A 23723-nucleotide genomic window follows, 5' to 3' on the forward strand; every position below is an offset into this window, starting at 1 on the left:
TGAAGGAGGTGCTGCTACTGTGCTACTACCTGAAATAGACAAAATTAACTGCAATTTACTGTCCATGTCTTCCCTAGAAGTTAAAAGCTTTCAACAGACTCTATAGAGTTCTAACATAGTCACAGCAGACAGATTCTGCCAGTCAGTTTCGTCTAGGTAGGGAAACAGATTCCTGGTGCTTCTTGCCTCCTGCCATCTTCCCAGAATCTTCTTTAATCCCATCTTAATTTCTGTATTGAGTGACTTTGTGAGTAGATTAAGTAGCAAGACCTCTGTATTAATGGGTTGGGAGTGCTTTTATTAAAATATAACAGCTCTTTTCTCACCTACCTTTGTATTTAAGAGCTACATTAGATGCATTTGATATATGTATAGTAATTTTGGCATTTAACTTTTGGCAGGTGGTTTTGGAATGTATGCTTAAAAAAGACCTCATTTACAATAAGGTCACTCCAACATTTCACCACTGGAAGATTGATGACAAGAAATTTGGTCTTACCTTTCAAAGTCCTGCTGATGCTAGGGCTTTTGATAGAGGCATTCGAAGAGCTATAGAGGATATTTCTCAAGGTAGGTTATTTTGACTGTTTTCTTAATTTGTTTATCAGTTATATATAGTAGAAGTGACTTCAAGCAAGTCAGCTTTTGTGATATGAGATTAGGCTTTGAAAGCTGACTGTAGGTGAAGATAAAATACTGGGCTCCTTAATCTGTTTTATGTTTGTCACATCACAGTATATACCAGTTACATGTATTATCTTGAAGAGCCCATCAAGAGCACACTTCAGATAATTTAAAAGTTTTAAAAATAAGAGCTCAAAGAAGAGGGCAGCAGTCAGGTAGAACTTTGAAAATCCTTCGTGAGTATGTTACTCATATCCTTGTTTTGGTAATTATAAAGAGAAAATTTGTAATAATCAAATATATGTCAACTCCAGTTATTCTATGGCAAAACCTTCCTTACTGCTTTATCTGATTTCATTAATAAGGATTGGCAGAGACCTCAACCCAATCTATCCCTTTGTATATCTTACCAATCTGTTAAGATCATTAACTCTAAAGCTTGCAGGTTTTAAAGGGAGAAAGAATATTTACATGTAAGACTGGCCTGTGCTTAATTAAACAAAAAGAAATCACGTTAAAACCCATTTCTTTCCCCCAAAGAAGTCATAACTAAGATTTGATTTGCTTTTCTAATTAAGAAGAAACATTATCTCTATTAGTAGAAATAACCTTCTTAATACAGCATAACTGAATGAAAATGTGTTGACGACATTGTGACTCATATATTTTGAAGATGGCATTTTAGTAGGAAAATCAGAAGAAATAAACTAATTACGAGACAAACCATAGGCAAGAACATGGAAATGCTTAGTACAAATATGTGTTGCTAAGTGTGTGAAACTGAAGTTAAATAATGTACTTAGCTACTTTAAAAGACTAGAATTTGGTAAACAAACAATCTTTGATTTCTGATTCAGAAAGAAATTCCATGAAATGATAGCACTCATTTTTAGTACAAGAACCCATAAATTCTTCCTATATCAGTGTTCTCATTGTTCCCTGCACATTTGAATCACCTGGGAGCCTTTTGAAAAATAGCATAATTGGTCCCCACTCCAGCTCACTTGAATCAAACTGCCTGGGGAGTGGTGCTGAGGCATTCCTTTTTTTTTTAAGTTCCTGTTCATTTCACATGTGGTGAGGAATTGTCAGATGATTATATATCATGAATTTAGGGAGGGGCAAGATGAATATGGATCTTCAGATTCTCGAGTAGTAGTCGTCGTTCTCAAACCACTGCAAGAAACTTAAAAATAAAAAAGTTATGATGCCCAATGCCTCACCCCTCAGAGATTCTGACATTATTGGTTTGAGACTGTGTTCTGGCATCAGGATAATTTTTTTAAAGTTTCCCAGTTAATTCTAATATTTTGTTAGTGTTGAAGAACCAGTGGTTTAAAAAGAAAATCATTATCCATGGTTGCTGGAATATTTAGTTTTGAATACTTTTATGCCCACATTCATACCCCCATAGGAACATACTTCTTTCACTAGAATCAGATAGATTGGGTTTTAACCTTTTAAAAGAAAATTAATGACAAGCTTACAAACACCTAGCCAGGTAGAATAGGCTACAGTACTCAGCCTGTCTCATTGTTTTTGAACATTTTTGAAAACATACTGGTTAGCATTATTATCAGCCACTGTATAGGTTTTCAGCAATCCCATTTTCTTACTTAGCCTCCCATGACAGTAAGAATAAACTATGCACCCTTTCCATAGGGCAGCTTTCTCTTCATCTCCATGATAGCTATGTCTCAAGGGTAGCATAAAGTCAGAATACTTTGCTAAGGTAAATCCTTCCTTATTAATTTATTGGAACTAAAGGCACTCTTGAACGCCATGAAAACTTATATAGAGGCATTGGTACACAAAAGTCAATAGCAACAATTGGCTATTGACTATCAACAGTGGATTAAGGCTCATTTTTTTGCCTTACTAAAGCTACTAAAATCCTAGTTGGGGGTACTAAATACCGTTTCCTGGGTCAGAGTACTTAGAAAAATTGAATAAATCACGTGGATATTACCTAAACACCAGAAGAGTGTGGTGCATATACTTTTCCTGGCAGTTTCAGTATTTGAGAGAAATCAGAGGCAGGGCTTGCCAGAGATAGCGTACTTTCACAGAAACCACCTCTTTAAGTAAGTAACTGGAAATTTACCTGTAGAAGAGGAAAACAATTGCTTTATTCTCTAACAGAGGGGCAAGTATGAGTGACCAACATCTGACTGGTTGCCAGGCAGTCCAGAATGATTTCTGATTAGTCTTCTACAGTATCATAGTGGTATTATCAATGAGTCAGCAATACTAAAATCTAAAACAAAAATTCTATGCTTAATTAACTTTTACCCGTTTTCTTAGGATGCCCAGCATTTAAAAATGAAACTGAAGGAGCAGAAGACAACTTACAAGTAAGTAGTTTGGATTAAAAGGAATTTCTAGACATAAAGGTTGTGGAGGAAATCACTAGCCTTAATAAATAAACAATTCATATAAATTCTTAAGAAATTTCTGATCACTGTATTTGTCAGGAAATACAGGGAAACAGAACCAATAGAATGTGTGTATGTATATATATATATACACATATATATGTATGTATTTATTAATATGTGTAAAGAGGACTTGGTTTTGTTCGGTTTGTTTGTTTAAGGAATTGGCTCATGTGACTGTGGGAACTGGCCAGTCCGAAATTCACAGAGTAAGCAGGTAGGCAGGCATCCCAGAAGTTCTGGCAGGAGTTGATGTTTTGCTCTTGAGTCAGAAGGCAGTCTCAAGGCAGACTTCCTTCCTCCTTGGGGGACGTCAGTCTTTTCTTTAAGTCTTTCCAGAATGAGTCCACCCACTTTATGGAGGATAATCTCCTTTACTCTGAGTCTCTGATTTAGATGTTAGTCACATATGAAAATTACCTTCACAATAGTTAGACTGGTGTTTGACCAAACCACTTGCCACCATCGCCTAGCCAAGTTGACATAAAATTAACCATCACAGATACCCCACCGCATAGGCAAGGTACTTGTATTAAAAATTCGTAGAAAAGTAATTTCAGATTATGAATAAGCATATGGACACCCTTCTGTTTTATATCACTAGTAATCAGCAGGTAGTATAAATTAACATTTATTAGTTATGAAATTATCAAAGATTTAAAAATTAATATTACCCCAGACTGTGTCTTTCCATGAGGTTGACAGATTGATGCTCTGCTAGAAAATATAGATTGGTAGATTCTTTTTAGAAAGCAGTTTGGTAAAAATGTATTTAAAAGCCTTAAAAAGAGAAACAGGACTTCCCTGGTGGTCCAATGGTTAAGACTTCCCCTTCCAATGTTTCAGGTTTGATCCCTGGTCGGGGAGCTAAGATCCCACATACCTTGTGGCCAAAAAGCCAAAACATAAAGCAGAAGCAGTATGGTAACAAATTCAATAAAGGCTTTAAAATTGGTCCACATAAAAAAAAAAATCTTTAAAAAAAAAAAGAAATATTCATACCTGTTGATCCAGTGAATCAATTTAAGGAAATAGAGATACACAAAAAATTTGTATACACAGATTTTTGGGGGTATGTGTATGAAATATTGATAATAAAAAATAAGCTATCTAAATGGAATGGAAATGGTTGAATTAATTAAGGTATCTTTGTCATGCGACCACTAAAAATTTTATTATTAATTTACTTGCAGTGTATTGAGTAGTAAAAACAGATAATTATATGGTGGTGTCACCCATTGTTACTCAGCTAAAATGTTAAATTTGTTACTTTTGAATTGTGGGATTCTGAGCTATATGGCTTTCTTTTTAGTACTTTTAATTTCCTAAAGTATTAATACTTTTAGGAGAATAGTGAAAGAACCCAAATTTATATGTATACCTTGTATTAATAATCAATTATTCATATTACTGTAAAAATAGTCATCACCTAAAGGACATGGCAAAATGTTTTATGTACATTTATAATCAGAAAATAAAAATGGTTTTTATTTCTGAAAATTTGAGAAATATAGTAAAGTTCAAAAAATAAAACATAGATATGCTACCATCCATGATAGCCATCATACATATTTTTAAAAATATTTATTTATTTATTTGGTTGCTTCAGGTCTTAGCTGCAGCACGCAAGATCTTTGTTGCCACGTGTAGGATCTTTGTTGCTGCATGCAGAATCTTTAGTTGCGGCACAGGGGATCTTTAGTTGCGGCATGCAAAGTCTTAGTTGCAGCATGTGGGATCTAGTTCCCTGACCAGGGATCGAACCCGGGCCCCCTGCATTGGGAGCACAGAGTCGTAGCCACTGGACCACCAGGGAAGTCCCATACGTATTTTTAAATATAGCCTCTGAGTTTTTTTCTGGACAAATAAATGGGTACACATGTGTTACTATGATATCATTATTCTGTAGCTTTTTTTTTCACTTAAATACATAATGATATTTTGTGACCTTAAATGTTTTTTCAAGTTTACAATTTTTAATCTTTTTTGTGTCTATCTAATTTGTTTTCAATAGATGTATCCTAACCCATTATCCTTATTGTACATTTAAGAGTTCTTATTTGTGTTTTAATATATGAATCTGTTTATTTTCTTGATGGTTAATTATTATTTTAAAAACTCAGTTTCAGTTAATTAGGTATAAGAAATAAATAATAAAATGCAAAATAAGTATACTTTTTATAGTTAAGTGTTTCCTAAAGTTCTGTTCTGGTATCAATGAGAATATGGAGCTGGAAATGGGGAAACATTTTCTGAATTGCTCCCTGTGAAGAGAGTAAATTTGGTTAAAATTCAACTTTAAGAAGAATTTTTTAACATTCTGCTTTGGTTTTACTTCATTTCTATATATAGCACTGTATAGAGGAAAAACTTTTACAGGACTTAATTGTTTGCAAGACTTTGTGCATATTGCCATCAATGGCTAGTAAAGAGAATTATTGTATAACCAAAGCAACAAGTAGTTAATCTGTTTTTAGCTCCTTGGGATCTCTGCTTCATAGTAAGGTCTCTCCACTGCCCCCAGTCCAACAGGTTACACACACACACACACACACACACACACACACACACACACACACACACTCTCTCTCTCTCTCTCTCTCTCTCTCTCTCTCTCTCTCTCTCCCCACACACACACACACACACGTACACACGTACACACACACACCTAAAAGAGTTATTTATATTTTAGCTTCATTATACACTGAAGCACTTGCTTGGTTTTTATTTTCATAATAAAATAGAAAATGTGCATTGTCACTAGAGACTCTAAAATAGGCTTCCATGTAAGTGTAATTTCACTAAGAGCAATTTTTTTTTTTTTTTTTTTTTGCGGTACACGGGCCTCTCACTGCTGTGGCCTCTCCCGTTGCAGAGCACAGTCTCCGGACGCGCAGGCTCAGCGGCCATGGCGTACGGGCCCAGCCGCCCCGCAGCATGTGGGATCCTCCTGGACCAGGGCACGAACCCGTGTCCCCTGCATCGGCAGGCGGACTCCCAACCACTGCGCCACCAGGGAAGCCCAAGAGCAATTTTTATATCAAGTTTTAGTTCTTGGTTTTTACTTACTGTGGTGTTTTAAAAATAGATTCTTAAATTATATTCCTTTTGGTGGAATCTTATTCTCCTCCCCTTGAGTGGGCACTATACTTACTGGGTTGTTTTTTAATAAGGAGTATATGGTAGAAATGACAAGGGTATGACTTCCAAAGGTAGGCCATAAAAGGTATTGCAGCTTCTTTCTGGCTCTCTTAGATCCCCTGTACTGGAGGATGCCAACTGCCATGTCATGGGGACACTCAAGCAACTCTATGGAGATGTGCTTGTGGTGAGGAACTGAAGTTTTGTGACAATAAACATGTTAATGAGCCATCTTGGATGCAAGTCATTCACCCCCAAATGAGCCATCAGATGACTGCAGTCATGGTTGATGTTTTAACTGTAACTTCCCTAGGGACTGTGAGGTGGAACCACCTCATTAAGCTGTTCCTGAATTCATGACCTACAGAAACTGTAAAATAACAAATTTCATTTTAAGCCTCTAGGTTTGGGGTAATTGGTTACTAATAGAGATTTTGCTACCCATAATAATGTGGTGCTGCCATAACAAATACTTCAAAATGTGGCATATAATTTGAACTTGGGGACAGTAGATAGAAGCTTAAAGTTAAGCCTTTGAGGAGACTGCTGATGAGGTCTTAAATGAAAATGAAGAACACCATATTGGAAACTGAAAGAAAGGAAATCACTGTTATATAGTAGCAGAAAGTTTAGCAACACTGTCACCTGTAGTAATAAGTGAAGTAGAAAATGTACTACTTCTGGTTATGGTAAAGCAGTGGATGGGAGAAATAGGCTCAGGAAGGGCTCCTAAGCAAACAAAAAGAACCAGGACTTGGTGGTTTGGAAAATTCTCATCCTCTCAATATGTCAAACTATGCTAAAATTAGGAAATGGCTTCCAGGCAAAGATCATATCCTGGGCACTCTCAGAATAGGTTTGTCTAAAGATGAAGCCAGTGGTGTGACTATAAAATCCTTTGTTAAAACCTCAGAAAGATGTAATGTGAGCCTCAGAGAACCTTTCAATCAAAGTAAGAGGGCTTAAAGCAGATTAAGGGTGTCCTCAGCAGAAATTTAAAGTAGAGAAGAGTTTGTCTCAGAATTGTGACTGTGCTTTTTGTCTAACAGAGTGTGAATCCCAGTAAGAGTCCCAAGAGACCCACAAAGTTTTCAAAAGAGTTAATTGGTAGAAATATTACCAGTCTGAGGAGCGGCCCCTTGGATCCCCAGAATTTTACCGGCAAGAAGCAGGTTGAAAAACATTTTACATGTAAACATGGACTTCCTTTCATAAAACAGAAAGATAACTCAGAAATAGAACCAAAATCTCAAAGGGCAGAGCCAAGAGCTATGGAGAATTATTCCCATATTCAAGGAACTTCTAACGTGTTCCCACCTTGATTACAGAATTTCTTTGGATCAGTGACTCCATTTTCTCTTATTCTGAACCAGAAGTTTTATAACAGTTATCCTCTGCCTGTCCTACCATTGTATTTTGGTTGTGTGTGGGGCAGATAATTTGTCTGTTCAGTTCATGCGTCCTCACAACGAGAGGAACTGTACTTAAGGAACACCATTCAGCTAAGTTGCTCCCAAATTTCTTACTCAAAGAAACTATGAGATAGTAAATGTTCTTTGAAGCTGCAGTTTTGTGGTAATTGGTGGTTATGCACCAACAGCTAACCAATACATAAGCAGAAAAGGAAGATGAGTAGAATGAAAGCTAACATTTATAGTCATGTTCATTTTATCTTGCTCCCATTCTCAACTTCTTTAGATGATACATCTAGCTTAGGTTAAATTCCATTTTTCAATAGAAGATTGTATTATATCTTGGTTTTATAGCCCCTTTACAACTAAAAGTATGTTCAGGTAGAAAAAAACACAGTTCTTATTAGTTTAAAAAATTCTGAGCCCGATTATGTATGTATAATATATTAACCTTAATTATACCAAAAGGGGCTGGGGGATACTGAGATGCTAGCAAAATGTGAAATTTTTAAAAAAAGAATCAACTTACAGAATTAAACTGCCAAAGAAAACTCTTAAGTTTACTTTAGTACCATTTATTTCATGATATGCTAAAGTTTTCACATACATCATTCTTATTTTGGAATGTATTGGAGGTTATAAAGTATTCTAATTCAGTTAACCACTTTATTAGGAACAAAGTACATTATTGTTTTGTAAACCACCTATGGGCTTGACATACATAAACATTTTGAAATTATCTTGAGTGCAAGTTGACTGTAGTTTATAATAGTGGTTATGTCAGGTTTACTTTATTAGTGATTATTTGCAAGGAAAACTAAAATGGCTTTAAAAGAATAACCCATTCTCTAATTATTTTAACCCCAAGGAAGTAATGACTGTTAGTTAGGTCATAAATGTCTTTAAGACTTTAAATATCAGAGTGGAAATCCTCTCCATTTTGAGTACTTATTAATTCATTCAGTAAATATTTGAGCACCTGTTCTGTTCCAATAACTATGCTAAACATTTGATTATTTGCTGGTAGATAACTTTCAGCAATTCAGTATCTTTATCAGTATCATAAATCATCAGAAATGTATTTACCTTTCTATTTCATACTTGTGTTTGAAAGGTTTCATAACATCATTATTTGGATTTAAAATCATATCTTGCTCATCTTTTATCCCTGATGTTTAGTACAATTTTGACCATAGGTCAAAAGGTTTTTTGAAGAAAAATCTTCAAAATTAAGGAGTTAAAAGAAAAAAAAAAAACAAGCAGCAGTAAGGTATGAATGTTCTTTTCATTTGGTTTCTTTATTTAAGTATTTTAATGAGCCGGTTAGGTGGGTTTTTTTTTTTTTTTTAATGTTAGCTTACATTTGCTTTAAGATTATTTTTACAGTGTTTTTCCAACCAGAGTTGTTAGTCATGACAGTTCTTATTGTTCAGATAGGCTAGATTGCTAACAAAACCCATAAAACTCACCTCACGATTGGTTTGTGATTATAAGAGGAAAAGATCTCAGATTCCATGCTTTGGGGCAGAAGAAAGGTGACACCTAATTGATCTGAAGTGAAAAGGTATCATATTTTCTCTTCGCCACTGAGAAATACTTGACTAACTTACTCTTTTTTAGAATTAAGTAAGGTCATTTTTGAGCCAAATGATTAAAAGGATTGTGATTTACATTTATTGTTCAAAGTCATTTGCTTTAGTCAAGGGTGCTATGAATTGTTCATGTACTCATTTTCAGAGGTAGTAACATTTTAATAAGGCTCTATATCTGAAAACTAAGTTAATGGATAGAACTTTATTTAGCTAGCAAAATGGATTTTATATTACTGTGATCTCTCACCATCCTACCTTATAGTTAAGTTCCTGTAACCTTTATATATTTTAGATTGAGTTTAATTATCTAATAAGGGAGTAAAAAAACTCTATATAATCTTTTTGCATAATATTTTGTCACTATTTAATTTTTCCTTGACTCTTAAACTAATCTTAATGTAGGATATTTGGTTAGTTAGAAAATTATAAAGAAGAAATCAGGAATCATTTATCCCTACCTAGTGGTAATTGCTATTAAGATTTTGGGTTCTTCTGCTTAAGTTTTCCTTTGTTCTTGCATGTTATATTCAAATACATACTTCTTTTTAAAAGTACCATCAGAATCAGTCTCTTCTCCATTTGGATTGTGTTTTTGATAGGATTTTTGTTTGTATTGGTAATGGTAGTGATAGTGGTGGTTGGAATTTAAGTAGTACAAATCATAAAATTTGAACCCATGCAGTCTGATTTCAGAGTCTTTGAATTTTGCCATTATATTGTGTAACTATACTACAGTTTATTTAACCATTCATGTTTCTTTGAACATTTACTTTATTTTCCACAGTCTTGTACATTAATTTTTGTTGGTACTTCTGAATGTGACCTTAGGATAAAATCCTAGAAATAGATTTACCAATTAAAGGATTGTCTAAAGATTTATATAGTTAGCAGAAACTATGCAACTATTGCCTGCCTATTAACTAAAAAACAGATTTGCAGACAATAAACAATCCCTGAAGACCTAATACCACATTTAAGCCAAACTAACTTTTCATTTAAAGTGTAGTTTCTGTTGATTAATAAGGTGGAGGACTTGTTTTTCTCTTTTGTTTTTGCTGGACATTATATGTTGGTACTTTTCTCGTATGCCTTCCATATTATTTCATCACTGATTACTGTGTTCAGGTTGCCTAAACAAAATATGCTATTAGTATTTTTAGACAAAGCTCATAGACATGCAAAATTGAAAATTCAAGGTTTAGTTTATTCTTAAACTAATAAAAAGTAACTAAAGAAATCTAGCAAACAGAATAGGAGACATTGGTGGTCAAATATAAAATGCATTGCTACTGGGTGCTACATCAAAGTGTAAATAGTGATTTTGTTGGGCTTGTAGAATTGTTAGTCATTTTTTTCCTTTTCTGTGCTTTCTAAGTTTGCATAATTTGACTGTATAGTTTTAAATACCAAAAGAATAGCTTTGATAGCATTTTTAACATATGTAATGCTAGAATATAAGATTTCTTTATCAAAGAACATATAAAATTTTTTCATCATGCTAAAGTAAACTAATAATATAATTATTTAAAATTTCTCTTGTTGAATATGACCCAGTCACACGTTCAAACCTGTGATTCGTGATAATACAACTACAAGAATGAAAGTTTGGAACAACTGATAGACTGTGATATCAGGTTTTTTCGCACTGTATTGTTTATTGGGAATCATACTTTTTAAAAAGTTTACAGAACAATGCTGTTTTCTCTGCCTCAGAATTAATATAGAGAGAAGGGACAAAGGAAGGAGAAAAGCAAAATCTGTATTTATTTTCTCTACAGCTGTCATCTAGACTTATGTTTTGAAAGAGAACTACAGCTAGAATTATTTTATTACTTTATACTGCATCCTTTTGCCTCTACACACAAAATTGCTGTAATAGTCTTGGAGAAATAAAAAACTAAACAATCTCTGAGCAACCATAGAAGAATAATTATTATACTAGCCTCTGAGAGTGGAACAGATTTCCACTGTACATGAAATATTGGCATGGTTTACTTTTTAGGTAATACAGATGAGCCAATGCCAGCGCAGTATTAAAAGCATTGAATGTGGATGTATATTACTGCTATAGACAACTTTTTAAAAGCTGGAGCTCATGCAAATGTATGTACATCCTTTGTGCGTATCATACATTAGATTTTCTGCTCTTGTGGAAGATTTTTTGGCATTTTCCACCACCTAACTTGAGATTACACCCCTTTTCCCATAGTAATTGTTACCTTTAAAGAGTTTTAATCCAGTAAAAAAGATTCAAGTTTGACTAAGCCAGAATACTTTTTACTCAGTCTGATCCAAGTTTTAAAAAGTGTTTTGGCTACTATTAATTTTAATAATGGAAATGGTACAAATAATCTTTTTTATAAAATAACAATTAAAATTTTTTTCTTATATGAGTTTGGCAGAGGTAGTTAAATGATAAGGCCCAGTGTGGGTAGAGATGTGAGGAAATAGTCTTTCTTGAGAGGTTTTCAAAGGGCACATAAGTTTGCTAGAGGGTAGCTTATACTCTCTAGTATTAATGGGAATTAATCCTAAGGAAATAATACTACCAGTGCACCAAGATGTATTTATAAGGAGGTGTGTTGAAATGTATATGACCAAAAAATTGGAAGCTATTTAAATGCCCCTAATTCGAGTTTTGCCTACAGAATACATAACATATACAAATATTGAACTTCTTTGCAACCATTTTAAAGCACAGGGTACACCTTATATATATTGACACAGGGAGAGGTTCATGGTATGTTTTGTGGTAAAAGAAAGCACTACATGGATAGACCTAAATATATAAATGGAATCAAATTATACATAGACTATAAACATATATATATATATATAAAGTCTAGAAAGATACATGTCAAATAATAATAGGTGCTATTCCATACGGGTGTGTGTGTGAAGAATTTTTTGTGTAATTTGAACTTTTAACAGTTATTAAAATTATTTCTTTTGTGGGTGAAGACTTTTCATTGTTGTTTAAGGAGTTCTTTTTCTACATTTTTTTTTATTGCCAAAGTTACTCCCAAGGGTCTATATTAATATAATGTGATCTGACTTGTGGTTATTTGCATATCACTGATTATTTATAGGGTACTCATTGTGTGTCAGGTATAGTTCTAAGCTCTAGGAATAAAACAGAAGGAAAGTCATTACTGACTCACGGGAAAAATACAAATAAAAGAACACTTAGAATATAAGGTGATAGATATAAGTATTTTTGAGGAAGTTCAGAGGAGGGAGTAACTTTGGAGTGGATTAACAGACTTTTTGAGGCGTTTATAGCTGATGTTAAGGAGTTCTTTTTTTTAATTTTTATTTTATATTGGAGTATGGTTGATTTACGTTGTGTTAGTTTCAGGTGTACAGCAAAGTGATTCAGTTATACATATACATACATTCATTCTTTTTCAGATTCTTTTCCCATATAGGTTATTACAGAATATTGAGTAGAGTTCCCTGTGCTATATAGTAGGTCCTTGTTGATTATCTGTTTTATATATAGTAGTGTGTATATGTTAATCCCAAACTCTAAAAAGGAGTTTTTCTAGTGGAAAAATTGAAGATAGTCTTTGTGGGCAGAGGAAATGACATGTACAAAGAATCAGAAGTGTGAAATGTTAGACAGTACTGGAGAGAAACAGTACATCTGAAGCAAAAAGAGATGATGAAACAGTAGAGTAGGAGCCATGGTAAAGTAACAAACCTATGCATTCATTTGTTAGTTCTTTTGTTCATTCTCAAAATTTCTTGTTCATGAAAAGAAAACACTATGTAATTTTTAGTAAGACTAGTCCATTATCATAGAAATTAAATAGCATATCCATAAATAAGAGTGAAAGTTGTGATAATGCCTAGTCTTAGTGAGAATATAGAACATTGCTTGTGGGTATATGAATTGTTAAAACCACCTTGCAAAATAATTTTTATTTTATAAATCAGAGCATACGTGTATCTTATAATCTAGCATTTCCACCCCTGGATATGTACCAGAAAAATTCTTCTATATATGTATCATGAGGCCTGTAGAAGAATGTTCTTAGCACCCTTGTTTGAAAGAGCAAAAAATTAAGTGTTTTATCTTAGGCAAGTTACATAATGTCTTTGAGCTTTAGTTTCTTCCTGTGGAATAGAGAGATAATAATGCTAACTAGCTCAAAGTGTTGTTGTGAGGATGAAATGAGTTAACCCATGTAAAGTACTTGAGACAATGTCTGCTACATAGAAAATGCTTAATAGGTGTTAGCTATCATCACTACAAAGAAGTGAAAATGAGTGAGCTATTGCTACATATATCAACATGAATAAGTTTCATGGAAAAAAATGAGCAAAAAAAGCAAGTTCCAAAATGTCCCAAATAGCATGATATCAGTCAAATAAAATTCAGAAGCATCTAGAACTAAATATTGTTTAGGAATAATACTTATGTGGTGAAGCTGTAAAGAACAGTAAGAAATTGTAAAATAAACAACTACTTAAAGATAATATTTACCTATCCAAGTGGTAGAGGTGGGGGATGCTATTATTTGTTGTCTTGATAATATAACATTTGTTGTCTTGGTTATTTCTCTTTCTTAAGTTGGGTGATAAGTATACACATATTCACTTTATTACCTTTATATTATTATGTCTATAGTCCTTTATATAAAATATTTCCTAAGGGAAATATCAGTGGTTTGGTGTATATCCTTCCTTAAACTGATAAAATTTTAAAATACCTATTCATCCATCCTATCAATTTGACAGATAGGATCATGTCATACTGACAGTTCTGTCCCTAGCTTTTTTTCATTTAGCAATATCTTGTGAGTACTGCATACAGATCTTTTTAATGGCTTTTAGAATTCTATCATATATGTATACCATAATTTTTTAACCAGTCCTGTGCTGATACAGCCATAGGATGTTTTCTCCTTTTCTTTTTTTGTTAAAAAGAGTGCTACGATGATTATTTGTGTGTGTATGTATCTGTATATACGATCACTTTCTCAAAGAAAAAATGCACTCCCACCAACAGTGCAAAATATCCTGTTTCTCCATACCCTTGCCAGTGTTGAGTATTATTATATTTTCCATATTTTCTAGTCCGTATAAAAAATTGTCATCACATTTTTAAGTCTTTAATTGAAGTCCATCATCTTCTTTTCATGTATTTGTTGTCTGTTTCTTTTTCCTGTGAAATAAAATTGGACTTTATCTTGTACCTCAGTGCTTCTGGGGTGAGAGAGCCCATTTCTATGGATTGTGTAAATTATGTATCTTGAAAGCGTTCCTCAGACAATAATGATTCTCGGCCCTCTGTTCTCCAGTGTGTACAGGGTTCCCCAATAGAGCTTTGATAATTGGATACCTTAGAAGGGTTCTGAGTAGAAAAACCAACAGATTTGCATGCTTAGCCTTTTCACAAGACTGGAAACAAGGAGATCACTTAGAAACCTACTAAAATAAGAGAGGCAAAAAAGGATAATGAGAGCTTGCATTAAGAGAGTAGGTAAGTGGATATGGAGAAGAGAAAATGGATTTGAAAGACACTCAGAAGATTAGCTTGTTTAGAAAATTATTTTATTTTACTGACCAAAAGAGATATTCTGCATGAATCCAGAAGGGTTTAGGGCAAGGGTTGAACAATGTCTCAGTTTATTATCTCAAATACAGAGTGGTGGGGGGGTGGAGGGAGGAATCTACTTATGCCAAAAAGCAAGTGACTGGTTCATTAGTCAGTTGAATTACTTGACTATTTTGATAGAATATAATTGTATTGTATTTTTAAATATTATGACTCTATATCAAAAGAAGGGGGGAAAGTATATACCTAGATTTTAAAAGAAATCGCCCTTATAAACGTAAATAAGCTCTAGAAAAATTGGAAAATCATTCATAATCATACCATCAAGGAATAATATTAACATTCATTTTATATCCTTTTAACCTTTCATCTTTTTATGGTTATAATACTATAAATAAAATTTTATATACTGATTTTTTAACATTAAACATTTCTCCACAAAGTAGGTATTATTCATAAACCTAATTTCAAATGACCACTCATTCCATTAAGTGGGCATACCATAATTTACATAACCATTCCCTTAATTTAGGGCATTAAGGTTATTTCTTCATTTTTACTATTAAAAAAATTCTGAGAAAAATATTTTGTGCCTAAAGCTCTTTCCATTTAGTACAATTTTTTTCTTTACTAGATTGAATAAGTGGTCAAAATGTGTGAATGTTTTAAAAGCTTTTGATACATTTTACTACAATTGCTTTTCAGAAATGGTTGGTCCGGATTTTCCTCCTGTGTATAGAATAAGCAGTGAATGAGAATGACCGTTTTCCTTATCACCACTTTTTTTAATACTTTGTCAACTTAATATACACCTAAATTTAAACTTGCTGAAAGAGACATAGGTAGTAGGAAAATGGTCTTTTCCTGTTTAGGATTCTCTAAAAATGTTAGTTTCTCACAATTCATGTATAATATGTCCCTTATTATAGATTGTAGACTCTACATTTTCAAACGGTGAGGGTTGGTTTGTTTATTTTTATCATATCAGACACCTGAAAGATGTTTTAGTTATTTTATTAGCTGAGACACATTTAGGTGTATAGTTATAAATTCACTGTGAAGTATGAAATATTTCTTTTTTTAAAAAATATTTATTTATTTATTTGATGGCACCATGTCTTAGTTGCGGCTCATGGGCTCCTTCTTTGTGGCATGGGAACTCTTAGTTGCGGCATGCATGTAGGATCTAGATTGAACCTGGACCCTTTGCATTGGGAGCGCAGAGTCTCATCCACTGCGCCACCAGGGAAGGCCCAGTATTTCTAATTAATAGGTTAATTCCAGGTATTTTAGTAAGCATTTTTAAGTTGAACTAAATCATTTATTACCCAAATACTATACACATTTTATTTGTTTAATAATGAAACAATACTTTTGATATTTCCCTTTAAAAAGTAATGTATTTATTTTTAATCAAAATGAAATTTATTACTGTTTAAGTAGAATTAACCTCAGTCAGTACAGTAAAACACTGGGTCATGTAAACATTTTGTATTTGTTCAGATACAGATTTTTAAGTAAGCTTTATTATATTTTACAATTCTTAAATGACTTCTCAGTTAGATTAGAATACAGTAAAGACAACCTGATCAAAATAGTTGTCACCATTAAAAACATAATTACTTTATGATCACTACTAATACAGTTTATGCTTGTTTATAGTTTTTAATCTCTTGAGTATCTCAAGTAACCCTGAGATTTTTAATACAAATACTATACCCAGTTTATAATAAAAAGGAGCTGTGATTTAGAGAAGTTAATTGCTTAAATTTCATACCCAAGTTGGATAAGACAAGGTTCCAACCTAGGCCCTTTCTCTAAACCTTCTTGTTGTTATTGTTGTTTTCTTCTGTTCAGTTTGCTTATGATTTTTGACAATTACTTGGGTCATTTATTTTGAAAACTCCCTGGAACAAATAAATATGCTTCCTGAATTCTTTTTACTCTCCCCAATTTTGATCATTAATTTTGAAAGAATGTTTGCTGAATACCATTATTTAGCCACCTCCTTTCCAATAACTTAGCATTAACTGTCATAACACATTGATATAACTATTAGGAAAATTAGCTAAAAATAGCAATTAACTGGGTTTGACACATGTAGTTTTAAGTGACAATAGACTCTCAGATACGTTTTTTAAAGTTTAATTGCCTCCTGATAAAATAACAGCTTTTAGTTTTCAGAGCATTTTCACATATATTACCATCTCACTAAATCCTTATGACAATCCATGTCATAAAACAGTATAGGTATTATAATTATTTAATTGAAAAAACTGAGTTCCAGAAAAATTAAATGTCACAAAGCTTCTTTGTTTCAGAGCAATGACCAGAACATGCATTTATAAATTTATAATATCTTAGCTATAACTTTTATGAACTTTATTGCTTAATATTAGAAGTAATACCAAATTTTAATAACTTTTATGAACTTTATTGCTTAATATTAGAAGTAATACCAAATTTTAATGTTTTTTATTTTTTATAAAAAAGCTTGTAAATGTTTCTACCTTTAAAATTATTAGCCCTATAATGATTACTCTAAATTACTTTAGAGTGAGCCAGTAAAGGTATTTCTGTAATTTTAGTTGGCTGTCACTTTTTCTTCCCAAATAATTATATACTAACGGGAAAAATAATAGCAAAGAGTTATCTCATTTCTTAAAAAAATAAAAAAAAGAAACAAAACCTTTTCAGGACTTTCTGTTTTGTAATGTGCTAAGTTTCACTTATTCAACATTTATTTCACAGAAATATTGTTTATGAAATTCCAAAAGCATTTTGTTAGTGACTGTCATTGATTGAGCATATCTCCTTCACTGAGTCTTGTATATGGTTTGAATCCTTCTAAATAATCAGCAAGTTCAGGCTAATTAATTAATTCACTCATTCAATTACTTTTAAAATTACGTGGACTACTGTCTTCCTTCTTCGATCCCTCGTATCACACAGCACAATCCTTGGTACTGTGTAAAAAGAAAAAAGTTCTTTAAAAAAAACTTGCAAAGTAACAATTTTATTGATTTGTATTTTTTCCTCATAATTTCTTCATTTTCTGTGTACATATATCACTTTTAGTTATAATTAACAGCTTTATTGTAATTAGATATCTTTCTCACTTGGCATGGATAGCCTTCTAATTCTTCCTATGTTATTTTTTTTAAGAAAGTCCATTTTGCTTATAAAGTTGATTTTTTTTTAAATTCATATTATTTTATTTTGACATGGCTTCCTAACGCACATTTGAGTTTGGGGAATTGCCATACACATTGATGGTCGTGGTATATACTTACTGATTTGCTAAATTTTTGTTAGAGTAAAGGTATCTTATTTTGTTGTTGTTTTTTACATTCTGGTAACTAATGATTTGGGGATTGTTCCCATTAGGCAGCTGAAGAGGATACTTCCAGTTCTCTAGTGAAAGATCATCTCTTCCAGCAAGAGACAGTTATAACCAGTGAGCCTTACAGAAGCTCAAGACCTTCTCCCTTTGAAGATCTGAATGCCAGAAGAGTCTACCTGCAAAGCCAAGCCAATCAGGTGAGAAAATAAATATTTTTCAATATATTATTCATATTTATAGAAATCGGATGTGTTAGATGAGAACATTAGGACCATCTGCCCTTTACCAGTCAAAGAACAACAGAAACCCAGGAGAATAAGATTTATAATGAATCAAATCTGGAATGAGACAATACATACATGTCATAATGTCCTAAACAGGTTTAATAATTGAGTCATAAATTTGACTTTAAATTTTTTGATGATAAAGGGGAAAAGGTGTTAGTTACATTTTCATTATCCAGTAGAGGGATACAAAGGAACATAAACCATAGTTTCTGTTCTGAAAGTTTATGATGGCGTAATAGATATGTGCTCATAGTGATTGGGAGCACAGGATAGGGGTATTGAAGTCGTTGTGGAAGATGAGAGTTTGTGTTTTTTCTTAAGATACACCTGAACTTTTCAAGGATGAGAAAAATTGTTAACTAATTGAAGAGGGTGGGGTTGGTGATGAAAATTGGGGGGGAAAACACAGGAGGAGCAAGGGGATGAATGTTTTAAACAGAGGGAATTTTAGTCAGCATAGTCTGCCATAACAAAATACCATAAACTGGGTGGATTAAATAACAGGTTTTTTTCCTCACAGTTCTGAAGGCTTGGAAGTCCCAAGGTTAGGGTGCCAGCATGGTTGATTCCTAGTGAGGGCTCTCTTCTTGGATTACAGACAGCTGCTTTGTCTCAGTGCCAGAGAACGCCCAAGTGAGCAAGCTCTCTGGTGTCTCTTATAAAGGGCACTAATCCTGTCATACCAGGACCACACCCTTCATGACCTAATTACCTCCTGAAGACCCCATCTCCAAATAGCATCACATTGGGGGTTTGGGTTTCATATAATTTGGGGGGGGGCAGGGGTGACACAAACATTTAGTCCATAGCCGGGAACAGTATGAGCAGAGGTATGCATGATCTAGGGGGAAAACAACATGGAGGGTGAAAAAAGAGGGGCAAAGAGAGCAAGAGCCAGACTGTCGGGGTTTTATGTCCTGCAAACCACCTTGGACTTAAATCTTGTTTGTTGTTTCGCAAACCTGGGTACACATTCATGTGCCAGAAGACACAAGAAACAACAGGTTAAACACAGTGCATTTTTATGGAGTGTCACTTTTACTTACAAACAAAAAAATCCAAAGCAGTGTACCAGGTTTACATTCCCACTAGTCGTGGGAATTTTCCTGAATACTTGGTATTGCACCCCCCCTTTCCCCCCTCCGCCTTTTTTCCCCAAATTTAGTCACTTAGTGGAAGTAAAGTAGTATTTTATTGTGATTTTAGTTTATACTTTCCTGATTACTACTGCTGTTGAGCACCTTTTTTTATATGTTTATTGACCATTTAGAAATTCTGTTTTGTAAAGCACCTATTCAAGTATTTTGCACATCTAATATTGAGTTGTCTTTTTCTTATTGATTTATAGCCATTTTCTTTTTGTTTATTTTGGAAATAAGTCCTTTGTTGGATATATATATTGCAGATATCTTCTCTCTGGTGGTCTTTTTACTCTCTTAATAATGTCTTTTGCTGAATAAGAGTTCTTAATTTTAATAGAAGAGTGATTTAGTGATCGTTCCCTCTGTGGTTAGTGCTTTTTGTGTCATGTATAAGAAATCTTTGAGTATCCTCACCAAGCCATGAAGATATTTTATGTTGTCTTTTAGAAACTTTATTATTTTTTCTTTCATGTTTGATTTTTGTAAGTGGTATAAGATTGAGGTCAAGGCTTCCCTCCCTGCACCACAACCCCCAAATCTGGATAGCCAGTGATCCAGCACCATATAGTAAAAAATCTGTGCTTTCTGAAACAAGTGCATTGCATTTTCAGCTTTGTCATGTGACTGTATGTGTGTGAATCTATTTCTATTCTCTGTTCTGTTCCCTTAGCCTATTTGTCTATTTTTATACTGGTACCACACTTTTAAAATAACAGTAGTTACATAATATTTCTGGGATCTGGGAGTTATGTCCCCCAGCTTTGTCCTTTAAGATCTTGTTGTTCTTGGACCGATGTAAATTTTAGAGTCAGCTTATCAATTTCCACAAAACTCCTAGAATTTTGATTGACATTGTATTGCATTCATAAATTAATTTGGAGGAAGTTAACATCTTGACAATACTGAATCTTCTAATCCATGAAATGGTAAATTCATTCATTTATCTTTTGTTAGATTTATTCTTAGGTATTTAATTTTTGTAAGTTTATTTAGTTATTAATTATTATAAGTATATTTTGTAAATTGACCTTATATCCAGAGACATTGTTAAACTAATTTATTAACTCTGTACTTAAAATCTGTAAATTTTTTAAATGTCTGTTTCTTGTCACACTGGCTAGGACTTCTAGTGCAGGGGGGATTGACTTTCTTATTTTGTTCCTTATCTCAGGGGAAAGCTTTCTATATTCCTTGCATTCATCATTAACTATGATATTTGCTGTATGTTTTCATAGATCCTTTTAACAGATTAAGGTATCTATCTATTATTCCCACATTACTAAGTTTTTTATGACATGCTTCTGCAGTAATTGAGATGATTCTAATTTTTTTCCTTGTTGATTCTGTTGATTGGTAAATTGTAATAATTGGTTTGCAACCTTGCAGTCTTGGAATAAACCCATTTTGGTTGCTATATAATACTCATTATACATACACATATAAACATATGCACACATAAAATTGGGTTTAATAATATTTTATCTAGGATTTTTATGTCTGTTCATGGAAGAGATTGGCATATAATTTTCTTTTCCCATAAAATCCCAGGCAGGTGTTGTAATCAAGGTATGCTAACTCCATGAAACAAATTGGGCAGTGTTTCTTTCTTGCAGTTTGTGGAAAAGTTTAAAATTTGTTGTTTTTCTTAAATGTTTGGTAGAATTTCCTGGTGAAGCCATCTGAGCCCAGAATTTTCTTTATCAGATGATTTTGAGCTACAGATCGATTTCTTTAACAGATACAGGACTATGCTGATTTTCTAATTCTTTTTAGAAAGTCTTTTTACAGGATTTTGGTTTATTCCTTTTTTACGGAAAATTTCAAACATACTAGAAGTTGAATGAATAGTGCAGTCAATTGCTGTGTACTACCCTGCTTCTGACATTAGTCATTGGCAAAATGATGATATGCCATATTTTCATTATTATTTAGAAATGGATTGATTTTTAAACATTTGGGGTTTTCTATTTTTATTGCAGATATTCTAAGAATATACTCTGAATGATTTCATTCGTTAACATTTGTTGAGGCTTATTTAATGACTCAACATAAGGTCCGTGTGCCATGCGCACTTGAAAAGACTTCATATTCTTAGATGTTGTGTGTAGTGTTCTTTCTATATATTAGGTCAGGTTTGTTATCCTTATTAACTTTAAAAAAATCTGCTTGTCAGTAACTGAGCAAGGTATGTTTAAAAATCTCCAACTTTGATGGTAGAATCATCTTGTTTTAATTCCATCAGTTATTTACTTTATATATTTTGAGGCTATTGCTTGTAATTTTATAATTGTCATACCTTTATGTTGAATTGACTCTTGTCATTACGAAATATTCTTCCTTATCTCTGGTAATACTTTCTGCCTAAAAGTCTACTATGTCTGATATTTTCTTTTGGCTAACGTTTACACAGTGTGTGTTTTCCCATCCTTGTACTTTCAACATTTATATGTCATATATAAGATGTCTCTTTTAAACCATATGCAGTTGGGTTTCGTTTTTTTCTCAGGGTGTTTTTGTGTTTTAGAGTATTTTGTCTCCTTACTTTTACTGCAATTATTGATATAGTATAAATCTACCATCTTACTTGTTTTCTGTTTGCCCCATTTTTCTTTGTTCATTATTTCCTCTACTTGCCTTATTCAGGTATATTTAACTACTTAATTTTTCTTTTTTATTAGATAATTAATAATACAGTTCAGTGCTTTTATTGTAATCCTAGAGGTCACAATACGCATTGTTAACTCCTTAGAATCTACCCTAAATTGATTGTTTTTTAAACCACTTCTGGAAAATGCATGGATCCTACAATACCTTAATGCCATTTATCTCTTCTTCATTTACCATTTGTGTTGTTGTTGTCATGAAATTCATTCTGTGTGTATGTATTTATAACCTCCCAAAATAATATTTTAAACAGTCAACATTGATTTCAGTTTATCTGTCTACTTATGCTTTTGGCTGTTCTTTAATCCCTTGTTTATTACCATGCTACCATGTAGGGTCATTGGCTGCTTATTGCTGTTGGTGAATCTTCGTTATCGTTTTTCTGGAAACATCTTTTATTTCCTCCATATTTGAAGGATGTTTTGCTGACTGTCACATTCTAAGTTATCATTTATTTTCTTTCACCACTTTAAAAGATGTCACACCATTGTCTACACGTTTCCATCACTGCTATTGAGAAATGCTGTCTATCTTTGGCTTTTTGCTGTTTTATTATGCTATGCCTAGGTACTAGGTTTTTTTATTGGGTTTATAGAGCTTTTTGAATCTGGCTGATATCTTTGAACAGATTTAGAAATTTCTCCACCATTGTCTCTTCAAATATTGTTTCTAAATCTGAGGCTCAGGGAGAGATATGGACTGAACTTAAAGTTGGGAGTCATTATCTAATGATGGAAATTAAAACTATGAGAGAAGTTTGAATTACTTTGTAAGAAGAATAGTATTCAAAGCTGGAACCTGAGGATCACTAAATGTTAAAAGACAGGGTGTTGAAGAAGAACAGTCACACAGATAGGAGAACTAGGAAAGGGCAATAATGTCTCAGAAGCCTGAGAAGGAGGGTTCAAAAGGGTAAGTGAAGGAGTAGTTAATTAATGTATTGCAATTACATGGTCCAATAAAGGACCTGGATGAATCCTGGATTCATCTCTGTAAAGGTAATTGATACCCCTAGCATAGTTTCAGTGGGATTAGGAGGCATTCATGACAGTAGAAGAAACAACTTTTTTCTTTTTGTCTGAGCTCCTTTCAAAAGTTTGACTACAGAGGCCTTCCTTTAGAGAGCAGGTGGAGCTAGAAGGTGGAGGGCCAAGGAAATAAATATGTTTAAAATTTGAAGGGTTAAAGAAAGTGAGAAGTTAAAGATTTGGGACAGAGAGAATAATTGATAAAGACCCAAAGGAGACTATCAAGGACACAGGAATTACACTGAAAGAGGAATTACTTCATTTTTCTAGACTGAAGAGAAGTTTAGGTAGAACTGCAGATTTATTAAAAAGAAGGTAGAAGGTTAATGAAATTCAGACTTGATCAATTCAGCAGCGTGTGTCCTCGCATTCTTGGATAAACCTAAAATTTAATTGTTTTTATCTTAAAAACTTGAATATGGAGGCAGGGGGTAAAGAGAAAATAAAAAACCTTCTGGATCATATGGGAATTATTCTTCCAGCAAGTCCCAA

At 33.2% G+C, this 23723-nt stretch overlaps 1 protein-coding gene across 3 annotated transcripts in view; it reads left to right on the forward strand.

The window, feature by feature from the left end:
• SPRED1 (sprouty related EVH1 domain containing 1) overlaps window positions 1-23723 on the forward strand; it is a 120016-nt gene that overhangs the window by 70987 nt on the left and 25306 nt on the right. For all 3 annotated transcript variants that reach the window (XM_082841246.1, XM_082841245.1, XM_082841244.1), the window contains 3 exons: window positions 402-570; window positions 2929-2978; window positions 18155-18307. In XM_082841246.1, coding sequence (XP_082697372.1) covers window positions 402-570; window positions 2929-2978; window positions 18155-18307 — 372 coding nt within the window. The remainder of the gene's footprint in view (window positions 1-401; window positions 571-2928; window positions 2979-18154; window positions 18308-23723) is intronic.

The sequence above is a fragment of the Leucopleurus acutus genome (assembly GCF_964270905.1).
Source record: "Leucopleurus acutus genome assembly, chromosome: 1".
Lineage (NCBI taxonomy): Eukaryota > Metazoa > Chordata > Mammalia > Artiodactyla > Delphinidae > Leucopleurus > Leucopleurus acutus.